General features: G+C 37.4%; 1 protein-coding gene across 1 annotated transcript in view; it reads right to left on the reverse strand.

Moving 5' to 3' along the window:
* Positions 1–3,005: 3,005 nt before the first annotated feature.
* The window catches only part of LOC148873883 (protein transport protein SEC23 E-like), a 29,903-nt gene continuing 19,053 nt past the window's right edge, over positions 3,006–13,855 (reverse strand). The window contains exons 5-12 of the mRNA XM_088964373.1: positions 13,583–13,658; positions 13,234–13,406; positions 13,054–13,135; positions 12,429–12,506; positions 10,691–10,852; positions 10,342–10,605; positions 9,426–9,530; positions 3,006–3,742 (exon numbers count right to left, since the gene is read on the reverse strand). Of these exons, the coding sequence (XP_088820499.1) occupies positions 3,596–3,742; positions 9,426–9,530; positions 10,342–10,605; positions 10,691–10,852; positions 12,429–12,506; positions 13,054–13,135; positions 13,234–13,406; positions 13,583–13,658 (1,087 nt within the window). The 3' untranslated portion in view covers positions 3,006–3,595. The remainder of the gene's footprint in view (positions 3,743–9,425; positions 9,531–10,341; positions 10,606–10,690; positions 10,853–12,428; positions 12,507–13,053; positions 13,136–13,233; positions 13,407–13,582; positions 13,659–13,855) is intronic.

Below are 13,855 nucleotides of genomic sequence, written 5' to 3' on the forward strand. Positions count from 1 at the left end.
TTTCAGATTTATGTAGAAACCAAGGAAAGTTTATTTTCCTACGTATCGGGTGTGTAAATTAACTTTCCCATCTTGGGAAAGTTGCCAACAATTGGATGGGACAAAAAAGCCCCTTTTGATAATGGAGTTTTTATGGCTAAAATGGTCATTATTTTATTTACCTAAAAAATAAAAGAAAATGGGACTTTGATAAATGATTTTTTATTGAAATAATCCATTTTCTAAAGCATTCTACTTTGAGATTTGACTACGTGAATAGACAAGCATTGGGGAAATGTAAATGGTCTTTTTATAGTCCATTTCAGAATTGTTTAATTAATTCCCCAAATGTATTTATCCCGACCCCCTATAAACACCATCCCCCATGAATTGGGAATCCCCCCCCCCCCACACACACACCTGAACGATAGAATTATGAATTTTTAGGGGGACTGAGACATTTCAACTTTCAAGAATCAAATGGACTAGTAGGGTTTAAAATTTAAATACTGTAGTGCATCGTTTGACCAAGAGTGGTCTTTATGGTGATGCCCCCCTCCACCCCTTTTTCTTTTGAAGCAATTCCCTTCTTGACTTTCTGATATTTTAGTTGTCAGGTCTAGTTCTTTTGCAAGGAACATGAGACTGTGAGAGGGGTAGGCCAATAGGACAGAGAACTGTAGGGTCTTTGGATAATGTATTTTTCCTTCCATAAACCTTATGGTCGTTTCACCAGATAAGAGGTTCCTTTTTTCTAAGTAGACAAATCACTTTTCCCATAGAGGGGGAGAAACTACCCAAATTGTTGGGGCACTAAAATGCCCCTGCCACTTTGCTAGCACACAAAAGGCAGGGCACAATTTGGTTGGTTTCATTGACTTGTGATTGGGTTTGAGAGTCAAGAATTCTTGAGACCATAAGACTTCTTGAGGGTGTCACTTTGCTGGTGGTGGTTTTCTAGAGAAGAAGAGCAGCAATTGATTGGAGAAGAACAGCAGGTAAGCCCATTAGTTCCCTTCACCCAAGAAAGGAAAAGAAAAATAGAAAAAAGCTTTCAAGAGCCAAATTGGAGAAAATAACATCAAGTTTCCTCTCAATAGAGCAAATATTGGTAGCAGGAACTTCTATAGTTATCAAGACCGTGTCAAAGCAACAAAGGACAATAGAGGATCGCCTACCTATTTTGTACATAGCGACAGCGTTAACAAAGACTTTTAAACCTGAAGAACTTATCAACATTATAATCTCTTCTTCCATCTTTTCCTTTCGTTTCTGTTTTTTTCTTTTCATGAATACATTGATTTTCTATATTTTTATATAAAATGTATACTTTATAGATAATTATCGACAAAATATAGCTATTGGTTGTTATAGAACTTAGGTAGGGATGAACTAATGGGTAGGTTGTCCTGAAACCATATGGAGCCAACCTTGAACCGACCCTACTCAAACTGTTACTAGGTAGGATCTGGTTCCAAATTCTTGGAGCCAATCCCCACCCAGGCCATTTTCAAGGTCTATCAGTTTATCTTACCCAAACTGGCCTGAAAAATCAACTTTTGTAAAAGTAGCCTTAAATTAAACTTGCCTTGAAATAAATCCCAATTTGGCTCTTGACAATTCTTGAACTATATTATTATTAGAGTAAATTGCTGAAACCTCCCCTGAAGTTTGGTGATTGCAATTACTTCCCCTAAATTTTCTTACATAGTTGCAAATAGACCCCCTCTGGTAGAATTTTCTAAAGAAATGCATAAAAATGTTCAAAATACCCATGCAATTTCTTTTAACAAAAAGGTTTGTTTTCCAAATTTTCTTTTCATATGAATCACTACCCCCAATCCTTTCAATCTCTTTTTTCTGAAATTGATTTATTTTCCACATTTGCGCTTCATATCAATCACTCTAAGGTAAAGCTGCAACTTTAAATTCTTTGTTTTTGTTGTTTATAAAGTTTGTATTGTTTTTTTATAAAAAAAAAAAGCCTCAATAGTAACTACATGGATATTTTAGACATTTTCATGCCTTTTTTAAAAGATTCTACCAGAAGGGATCTACTTGCAACTGTACTAGAAAGTTCAAGGGAGATGATTGCAATTACTAAACTTCAGGGGAGGTTTCAGCAACCATGTATTGATAGTAGTAGTAGTAGTAGTAATAGTAATAGTAAATTTAAAGAATAATCCCAGAATCCACTTGCAACCGTGTATTGAGAATATCTCCATACGTAAATTTTTTTAATTGATAGGGAGATATTCCCAATGCACAGCTGCAAGTGGCTGTGAGTAGTGTAAACACCGTTTTGTGAGGACTGAATCCCATCTCTCAATAAGCACCCATATGTTACTTTGTTCAAAGCAAAATAAAGAATCGCAATCTACGAATTCACATCTCCGCCCCACAGCACATCCCCACCGTATATTGAGAGCATCTCCCGATGATGACATCGTCGGTTCTAGTACCATCATCGGGAGATGCACCCAATACACGGCGAGGATGTGCTGTGGGGCATTGTGGGGCGGAGATGTGGTCTCGCTATCTACTGCCAAGTGAAGTGCCAAGTCTAACCCGAGTTCTAATCCTCAGCATCTCTACTCATGAGTCATTGAATCGTAATACTAGGCCTTTCCTTAAATGGTGTTTATGCAATTGTTGGATAATGGGCGCATGGAAAGACATTTCATGGGTCCCACCGTTTCTAAGGCACCAAAAACAGAGTTGAATATAGATGTTACTTGGCATTACTCCAATGAAAAGAAATTATGCCCCTCATCAGGCTCAGTTTGGAAGAAGTGCAAATACAAATATGTACAATGCAAAACCCTGTATTTTGTATTATTTTGTACATATGTGTACTGTATATTTGTGTTTGTACTCCTCCCAAACTGAGCATCAAGAAAAAGAAATAATAGAGAACTTGGTCCAAAAATGAAGAGAATAAACTAAAGACCCAAATTGAGCCAAACCCTAAACTAATTGCAAAAGATAATTTCTTAACCACGTCAAATAAATTGGATCAGAAGCCATTTATGAAGAATGAATAGCATTCTCAACAAGTGAGACAGAGAGGTATTCAAATGCAGCATTTCCACTTGGACAGTTTGAATTGAAATGCCATGAGAGACAAAATTAGATAGATGTACAGAGAATGGAGCAAGGGGGAGAAATAGAAACTAGAAAGAAATGGGAGAATATTGAACTTATGGACCTAAGAGCTTAAGCCCCATGTGTGAACTTAATTCAGATACACTAAAACATGTTTCCTCATTTGCTGGCTTACAAAAAGAAGAGAAAGAAACAACCAATTTGATATCCGCATCTGACTAGTCCTGCTGCTGAGGCAGCAAGACTTCTAACTTGCACCATATGCTCCTTCCTTTCAAAACAATCTGCTTTGTGTTGATCTTATTCTTCCAAGGAAAGCCAATGCCACCTCTCAAAACCCAAAAAAGAGGAAAAAAATTATATGCATTCCTTATTTTCAAAAATGTAGGCTGGCCTCTGATTTGAAGAACAAGAGAAAGAAAGGAAAAACAAATCGAGTGGTTTGAATATGCAATTCAGCCACATCATGGAATAAAACATAAGTATCAACACCTCAAAATCTCTTGTACGATCAAGACTGCACAGCTAGCCTCTGAAGATGCTCAATGAACACTTGGAGGCTTACATCGTCTGTGAATATCACATCTGATCCAGGAGCTATATCATGAGCTGAGTTGTATGTAGCTGATGGGTTCAATTTCGCAAGTAAAAATCTTGCCTGTAAAAAGAATTTCATTGAAAACAAATACGAGGAATAGTTCTTTGTTAATGCCAGACAAAATCTACAAAGCATGGTTAGTATCATCATTAGGATCGACTCTCTCTTTGCAATTCAAATGGAAAAAGAAAAAGTACAGTTAACTTTTTTATGCCAGGGAAGCAAGCACAAGCATTCACGCAAACATATATGAAGAAAAAGTCATAGTTACTGGTCTATATAAAATACCAGAAGACCATTAAAAACTTGGAATTCGCATTGACACCCCACAGCCCATCCCAGCCATGTATTGGGAAGTGGGAACATCTCCCCATGACAAGTTCGAGAGATGTCCCCAGTGCACACTGAGATGTGCATGTGGGGTGCCTGTGGCCTGTGAGCACGCTCTGGGACGCCAAACTGAACTCAAAAACTTGAAGGATCAAATACCATTGTGCCTAATTACAAAGGAACTTTCTTATGGATAAGAATCAAATGATTATTTTGAACATTACCATTTCCTACATGAAAACATCTAAAACACCAAACGAGCAAACCATCCAATTAATAGGGGATATAGGGAACAAAGTTCTTTTCAGTCCTTGAAAGAATAACTCCATAAAAAGCCTTTGCAACTCCTCTCAATTTAACAAGGAAAAGAATAGGGCAAACTCATATATATAGTAAGCTTTATCAAGGCCAAACAAGGATGTTCCATTACCTTCATTTGGTAATAAGACCATTTTATCTCAAGCAGCTCAGATTGATGTTGACAGATCAGGGCCGAGACACTTATGGGCCCATTTTTCTTTTGTTTATTATCAGTCATGTTTTTAGTGTAGTTATTGGGCCTAAGCCCACTAGTTGTTTTTTTCTTTTAAGTTGTGGTCCCTTTGTTATAACTGCCCTATTAAGGGCAAATTAGTCATGACAAACAATGTTTTACATCAGTTAAGTATAAAAACAAAGAGAAGAGGCAGTTAGATAATCTTTTGCCTCACTTCTCATTGTTCTCACACTTCCTCTCTTCTGTCTTGCTCTTTCTCTTTGCTGTTTATTCTTTTCTTGTTTATACAGCAATTTACTTTTATTTTCTGAATTTCTACTCGGTATCAGAGCCACTCTTTAGAGGATCTTTGACTAGATCCATGCAGCCCTATATCAGCCAACTGCATAGAAGAATAAAAGCCTACTTCCTGGAATTTTTGGTGGATTTCAGACTCCAGGTGAGTAATCTTGGATTGGTCGTCAAAATCAGGAAGAACTGGAGAGAGAATAAGAATCTTAGTTGCAATAGGACTCTTTGTTTTTGACCTGGAGGGAGGCAATCAGGATTTTTTGGGTCTCTAGGAGAATCCTGTGAAGGGTGGCTTAGTTTCTAGCTGTTTCTAGGGCTCCTAGTGAGATCAACGGCCTTTTCTCTTGCTTCTATTTCTATCAGCTTCCAGAAAAGAAGAAATCTCTCTGGGTAAGTGTTTTTTGTTTTCATATGTTTTATTTCATTGTCTAAAACAGATTGGCTGGGTTGTGGAGTTTTTTGGACAATCCATGTGGTGGTTTTCCTTCTCGATAAGGTTCTCAGACCCCCCCCCCCCGTAAGGTTTCTGTGTTACAGTTTTTGTGCTCAGTATCACATCAATCTGGCTAGGAGTCTTCCTACACTTCTTTTTGGGTGTTTTGGATTATTTGAAATAGTACAGATGCTAGTGGGACTGAACAAAAATCAATTGTTGATCCCAGGATGGGTTTAGATGGTACTGATAACCTTTAGAATGTTGCTTTTATTACTACAGCAAAAATCAGATGGTACTATACCTAGAATGGGCACAATCAGCACCTATGGTTATTGGTGCTCGGCATAAATTGGGATATATCATGGGGGAGAAAAGGAAACCAGAAGTTACCAATCCCTCTTGTGCTAGTTGGATACAAGAGAATTACATGGTCATGACATGGTTGTGTAATTATATGCTTTCCTATATTAAGTATTAACAAGAATTTCTTATGGGAAAATACTGCAAAAAAGATTTGGGATTGAGCTTCCAAGACCTATTCTCAGAATCAAAGTGTAGCTAAAGCCTATCAATTAAGGAATCTAGTGATTAATGCCTAAGAGGGAGACAACCTCTTTCAGTGTATTTCTTCTCACTGAAGAACTTATGGTAAGAAATAGATCGTTTGGAGATGGTGGAGTGGGAAAGCACTAAAGATGTTGCAACATATCAAAAGTTAGTTGAAAAGAACCAGGTGTTTGAGTTCTTGACTAGTTTGAACCCAAAGTATGATGTTGCTAGGTACCACATTTTGTCTCGTGATAGTGTGACTCTCTCACAAGCATATGCCTTTGTTTCTGAAGAGGACAGTAGGAAGAATGTTATGTTGAAGGGACAAATGATAGAAGCTTTTACTATGATCAATACTATAAAACCAAGACCTAGTGGAGGCAAGGGGGGGGGGTGGTGGTGGTGGTGGTGAAAACAAGGAGGATGAGAACATTTTTAGTGGCCATTGCAAGAAGCCTAAGCATACAAGAGATACATGTTGGAAACTTCATCCTCACTTGATCCCAGTCAAAGCTTAGAAACAAGAAAGGGAATGCAAATTCAGCAATAACAAAAATGAGCCTTCCGGACCCTTCCTCAGTATCACTAAGTCTATTGCCACCGCAGCTGCAGTTAGAGCAAAATTGGAGAAATATGGGCACTATCTTGGTCAGCAAGATACAACTAGTGGTAGTGTGTTAACAAGAGGACAACAAGGTAAAAAGCTTTGTAGAACCGGACAATCGACATCCTTTGCACATGCAAACAGTTCATATGCTACTGCCAATCTTGCTTCCACTTTAAGTAAGGAGGATCCTCCCTTGATTACAGATTCAGAAGCCCCAGAACATATGACTAGTCTATCTACCATTTTCTCTTCATGTCAGTTATGTTTTAGTAGGGATAGAGTCTCTACTGCAAATGGCTCACATATCCCCCCCTACTGCCAATCTTGCTTCCACTTTAAGTAAGGAGGGACCTCCCTTGAATACAGATTCAGAAGCCCCAGAACATATGACTAGTCTATCTACCATTTTCTCTTCATGTCAGTTATGTTTTAGTAGGGATAGAGCTCTACTGCAAATGGCTCACATACCCCCCCCCCAACAAGAAAAGGCATTGTTAAAGTGTCTAGCACGGTAACACCATTACTTTACATTTTGTCTTGCATGTTCCTAAGTTACATACTAAACTTTTATCTAAGAGTAGTTTGATAAAAATTTTGAATTGTTTTGTGACCTTTCTTCCTGATCGTTGTCTTTCGAGATCTAGAGTCAAGGAGAACGATTAGGAGTGGTCATGATGTGAATGGAATCAGGAATCTACATTGTAGATGTGCTTCCCAATTATCAAAGTCACCATGTGAGCAACAGTAGTAGTGGGTCAGCGTCTATGAGTCAAATTATGCTATGGAATAACTGTTTAAGACAATTGTCTTTTAGGTCTCTTACTTTTTAGTTTCCAACGTTATTCATTTAAGTCTATTGAGGTGTCTAGTCTAGAATGTGAGTTTTTTTTTTTTTTTGATAAACGATGTGAAAGTTGTCAACTTGCTAAACGTTGTATACATTCTTCTGCTTCAAGTAATTAAATAAGTGTTTCTGCTGTTGACCTTGTTCATAATGATGTTTGGGATCCCTACTTTGTTCCCTCTATGGGAGGTTATCAATATTTCCCTTTGTTTGCAGATGACCATACTTGGTTCTCTTGGATTCATCATATGGTTCTCACACTGTTTGGAGTGAAAACAAAATTTTTTAGATCAGATAATGCAAAAGAGTACATTCAAAAGGATTTAGCAACTTATTTGTTGGAACATGGGGTTATTCACCGAAGTAGTTGTGTATATTCTTCTCAGTAGAATGGAGTACCAGAAAGGAAGAACCAACATATACTTAAGGTGGCACGAAGTATCATGATATATGCATATGTTCTGGTTTGATTTTTAGGTGATTTTGTGTATATTGTTGTCTTCTTGATTGACTTCATGCCTTCATGTATTCTTGGATTTAAGACCCTGTATGGTCTTCTTTTTCTTGAGGGGGAGCTGTTTCATATTCACTCGAGGGTTTTTGGATGTACTTGTTTTTTCCACGTACTTGGTCCACATCGTAATAAGCTTGATCTTAAATCTAAGAAGTGTGTCTTCCTTGGGTATGCTAAAAACCAAAAGGGGTACTATTGATAATTTGCTATGATCCAATGTCAAGGAGTCGGTACGTTACCATGGATGTTACTTTCTTTGAGTCCACTCCTTTGTTCTCTGATGTTGTTCCTCAAGGGGGGTATTTTGGGGATGAGCATCTTGTTCCCCTTCCAATTCCCATCTTCTTCATTGCCCATTCCAACTCCTATTTCCTTGTGATCCACTATGCGTTGTCCCACACTTTTTCAAGCACCAAAGCATGAGGGTTGATTCTAATGCTCCTCATGCACCAATAGAAGAACCCATGCCACTTCCAATTTGAGGCTTCAGATTCACCAAATACAGATCCAGGTATGCCTTCTTTCACCCATTGATCATAAGCACAAAATTAGTGCGTTAGATGGTGAATTAGTTAAAGATATAGGGAGGTATCAGAGATTGATGGGCAAACTATTATATCTTTGTATGACATGTCCAGATAGGATCCTTGCTTACTTAAAGAAGCATCTTAGCAAAGGTGTGTTATTTGCTAACCAGAAACATATTAAACTAGAGCCATATACAAATGTAGATTGGATAAGATGCCTAGATGATAGGAGATCCACATCCAGCTTTCTAGTATAGATTGGAGGGAGTTCGGTTTTATTGAAAAGTAAGAAATAGACAGTGGTGGCTAGATCAAATGCAGAAGCATACAAGGTTCATGGCTCATGGTGTTTCAGAACTCCTCTAGCCCAGGTCTTTATTAAGTGAGATTAGAATTAATGCAAAACAATCTATGATGCTGTATCGTGACAATCAAGCTGTTATTAACATTGCACACAATCTAATTCAGCATGATAACCAAGCACATCAAGGTTGATATACACTTTATTAGGGAAAGAGTGTCCTCAAGAGAGGTGTGCTTACCATATATCACATCAGAGTTGCAACTGGCATATAACTTCACCAAAAGGATTGCGAAAAACAAGCTGGAACATGGCTTACACAAGTTGGGAATGATTGACATTTACTCCCCAACTTGAGGGGGAGTGTTGATAGATCAGGGCTGAGACATTTATTGGCCCACTTTTCTTTTGTTTATTATTAGTTATGTTTTTAGTGTAGTTATTGGGCCGAAGCCCACTAGTTGTTGTTCCTTTTTTTTTTTAAGTTGTGGTCCCTTTGTTATAGCCCCCTATTAAGGGCAAATTAGTCATTGAATAACAATGTTTTACATCAATTAAGTATAAATACAAAGAGAAGAGGCGGCTAGATATTCTTTTGCCTCTTTCTCATTGTTCTCTCACTTCCTCTCTTCTTTCTCTTTGCTGTTCATTCTTTTCAATTTACTTTTACTTCCTGAATTTCTACTACTGAAAAGGCACTCAAATATTTCACTGACAGAAAGGGCACAGAATAATGATTCAACTTCAGGTTTTCATCAAGATTGGGGTCATGTTTTTATATTTGAATCATCAACCATCAGAGACAGTGCTTGCATTTAAAGGGATGCATTCAATGCAAAACAACTGACCTGGGAGCCATGCTGATCACAAACCACCAATCGTGGGATAGGGAATCGATCCCGGATTATCATTTGGGCATCATCATGAGGAGCCTGTAATAGCTGGGCAAAGGCCTGAAGAAAGAAATAAACACATATACGGAAATTATTACATAAAAATAATGTACATAAGCTTAAAAAAAGCATCAGGAATAATAGAACCCTGTCCTTGCACAAATGTCAAAAATACATTCAAATTGTGCAAGTAACCACTTCATAGAGTACAGAGAGTCAAAGACATGTAAGAACCAGCATCTGCAATAAGACCTACAAATATTAAATGTGGCGAAGAAGGCTCACACACACCCATATGCAAGAATAACAGGACGAGAAAGCTAATAGTAAGAGGATATATTAAGTACGACTTACATCTATGGTGCACTCAAGGGGCCATTACTTGGTGTAATGGTAAAACCTCATGCTGTCAAGCATGAGAACACAGGTTTGAGTCTCAGAACAGCCAATTTGAGCAAAAAAAAAACACAAAGGTTAGGACTGTATCCAGCTCACCCCTCCAAAGACCCCAGATAACAGGGCCAGCATTGGGCAATGGCCTTTATATGTCTATGGTGCACTCAAGGCAGTCATTCTTAAAGAAGTTTCATGCTTTCACTCTAATCAATTTAAATTTGTGATGACAAGGATTAGAGTATCAGTATAAAAAACATCAACTGCAGAACATTGTTCCATGTGGGAGATACACCAGCACCAATAAACACACATAAACAGAGACACAAATTTCACAATGCTTAGGTATCATACACATAAATCAGGATGATCAAATATTCAAAGCCACTGGATTTCAATGCCTTTGAATGAGGACCTAGATCGAGCATCTTCGTAAGATCTAAAGCAAGAACTTGACAAGAATGATACAGATACTAACCCGGTGTTCTGGCTGATTCTGGTAACCAGCATTTCGCCACTGAGCTATTGTCATTCCATGGAAAATAACTACACTGAAATATGCATCCAGCAAGAGAATTTGCTCAGATGAAATAGAAGCTACATCCAACAATGCAGGCTTAGGTAGTGAATGGAATGAATATGCAATCAATGACGGCTGTATCATGACCACGGAGTTGAGGATATTCTCCCGATTTAACAACATACGAAAATAGGCAGTCTCATCTGGACTATTGTTAAAAACCTGCAAATAAGTAAAATAAATGAATATTCAAATAAAAAGATAAGGAAAAACTTAGCTCCCAGTCCTGAATACCATAATTCAATACCTGTACAAATTGTGACCGCCGTAGATTAAACATAAATTGAGGAAATAATGAGAAACTAGTGTTCAATGTAAATGAAGAAGGATCATCCTTCCTGTAGTCACCAAATCTGGAACATAGACGGATGAGGGATCTATCCAACCATCTCGTTGCATCAAACTCTTCCTGAGTGAAAAAGTAATAAAAAAAGGTTAATCATTTAAGGTGTGATAACTTACACTCAACTAATAAGATAAACAAGCAAGAAGATATATATAATTCCTGCTCTATCATCTCCATTGTCTGGCTACTTAAACCAAACAAAAAAAAAAAAAAAAACAGAAATTTTATTCTGATGAACCAATAAGAAAACACTAGATGAATCACTGTGCAGACAAAAATTTAATTAAGAAAAAGAAAAGGCTTCAGCATTTAGATTTGGGATTTCAATCATGTCAGAATAAATGTACTCATGCCTTTAACCAAAATATAGAAATACCAAGTACAGATGTTTATAATATTTTCATGAAGTTATAAATGTACTCAGGTGCGCTATAGGCATTTAGCTTTCAAAAATCCTGTTTAGCCGGGCAAAATCAAGTACAAATGTTTATAATATTTTCATGGAGTTATATGCACGGACAGAGGGGTGTTTCCACTTCAGTATCCTATCTTTCCTATGCAGTAACTATGTGCTTAAAACTTTTAATAAACATCTTAATCTCCAGAAACCCAATGCAAAAAAAAAAAAAAAGAAAAAAAGAAAGAAAAATCAAGTACAAACACTGACTTAAAACATCGCAATAAGCATTGTTTGATTGCTGCAGCCGTTTTCCAAGGATTTAAGTCCAGGTGAATGGTGTCCCATTTTTAGAAGTCTAAATGTCTGGGAGGTGGGGCAGTGGATGGAACTGATGCAAATGTTCGGCAATTTCATGCCTAATCAGTCAAGAAGAGATAAAGGGGTACGGTTGCTGAAAAAGTTAGGATTATTTTCAGTCAGATCTTTCTACAACAGATTGAATGAAAATGAAGGGGAGTTGGAAAGCTTTCCAGAGGCCAGAGTGTGGAATATTGCCCCTCCTAAAGTTGCCTTTTTGATGTAGGTTGCAGCTATGTGGAAGTGTTTAAAAGCAGATGTTTTGGCAAGAAAAGGATTGACGGTGGAACCCAGCAGATGTATGTGTAGGAAGCTTCCGAAGATCTGAATCATCTTCTTATTCATTGCAGATTGGCTAGAAGTTTATGGGCAAGACTACTAGGTCTATTTGAAGCTCAGATTTGTTTCCCAAAAAATTCTGGCTGCCTAAATATGGAGTTGGCAGCTGAAAGGTTTATGTAAAGAAGGTAAGGTGACATGAGAAGTAGGGCCTGCAACAGTGGAGTGGATTATATGGATGAAAAGAAATTGGAGGCTGTCTGAAGACAAACATGGCTCAGAAGATGCCCTGCTGAAAGAATTTTAGGGTAAATCGTATTCTTGGATCGAACACACAAACATTTTAGGAACAAACCTTATAGTTCTTTTTTCAAGTACAGGTCTCTTTTTGTATCTATGCACACAGGATAGAAATGTATAGAAAAGACTTGGACCACTGCACAGTGCCTCGTTGTGCCGCATGGTATATTTTGCTTTTACTTTGAGTAATACAATACTTTACCTTTCTCTCAAAAGAAAAACACCATGTATAATGCTACACTAGATGATAAATGGTGAAAAACCTGGTTTTCAATGACAGGATCTGTGAAATCTTGAGAATACCTCCATCTCCATTTTCAAAGAAGTCAATCTTGCCATTACAACAGCAGCAGTCTCTTGATCAAATCCATCAACAAATTCCTGCAAAATTTAATCACACTCCATCCATGTCAGGAATTAAATTTGTAATACCTCCAAAGTCAAATTCAAGAAGAATAATGATATCACAAAATACAATTCTGATCTGTCAAAAACGTGAATATGATAACAGTTGATGGATAGGTAGAGGAAACAAGATCTTAATGTCAGATGGCCATAAACCGCAAGAGAATAAAAACTTAACCTTCATAACATCCAAGCAAGTACAAAAAAAGGCACTTAACAAGAAATTTGTTATAATTACATTGATTTTAGTTGCATGGCTTTGTACTTAGAACAATCAGCTTTTCAAGGCATCAGAACTTGAAAATTCCTTATTGATAGTGTTCAATTATGTCTTTGTTAAAAACCATTGATTTTAAGCTGGCATAGGACATTGCAGCTACAAGCCAACAAAATGTATTGTTAATTTGTTATAAAGATGCCAAGTTTGGGGTATGTTCCACAGGGCAAAGATTAAATAAGGTCAAGACGCATGGTTCCCAAGTTAATGTGTCAATCCAAAAAAAGGAGGGTGTCTTGCACTGACCTCTGTATTAACAGCACCATCTACCCACTTCCTTGTAACAGTTGTAACCCTGAACCTTGTTTGTCCTTCAGGATTCTGATAACTGCAGAGAAACCATTATAACCAAGCTTACACTGAAAGCAATATAACTAGAGGAAATTAAAAGGAAAAGAAGCCACCTAATAGAATATAGATTCTTACTTTGTTAGAAACTGTAAATATAACTGTGGATTTGAAGTTCCCGGAGGGTTTGATCGCTCACTAGGTGAAATGTCAAAGAAGACTGTGAAACACGTCCTCTTATCAAGGCCACACATCTTCCAAGATGTCGTATTCCCTTGACCAATGACAGTATCAGCACAACAAGGTCCTTTCTGCAAGACTTAAGATAATAAGTACAAAGCGCTAAAAAAGGGAAAAGGTGGGGAAGCCAGAATGGAAAAAAAAAATACAATTTTTGGAGGGAAAAAAAAAAAAAACTGGACAAGCCCATCCATATTTAACATTTTCAAATAGCAAAAGATATTGGTGGAACATCTTATGAGACAACCTTCTCCATAGACGTGCATGGTCCAATAATTCCCTGAATTTTGATATCCTTTGAACAATTGATCTCGAGAGTCCCACTGTAAAATTAGTATAAATATTTTGTTATTTGTACAGATGAAGAACTATATTAAAGATAAATATTTTCCAACATTAGAAGAAAATAGCCAACTCAATAAAGTCTCAGTCCCAACCATATGTGGTCAGCTGGATCTTAGAGAATCAGCACCTAAAGTAGCAAAAATTCTTTGTTTTGTCCCATTCATATCATGCACAA

Source organism: Nelumbo lutea, chromosome 1, assembly GCF_056320005.1.
Source record: "Nelumbo lutea isolate HS-2025 chromosome 1, American lotus-T2T, whole genome shotgun sequence".
In the NCBI taxonomy this organism is placed as follows: Eukaryota; Viridiplantae; Streptophyta; class Magnoliopsida; order Proteales; family Nelumbonaceae; genus Nelumbo; species Nelumbo lutea.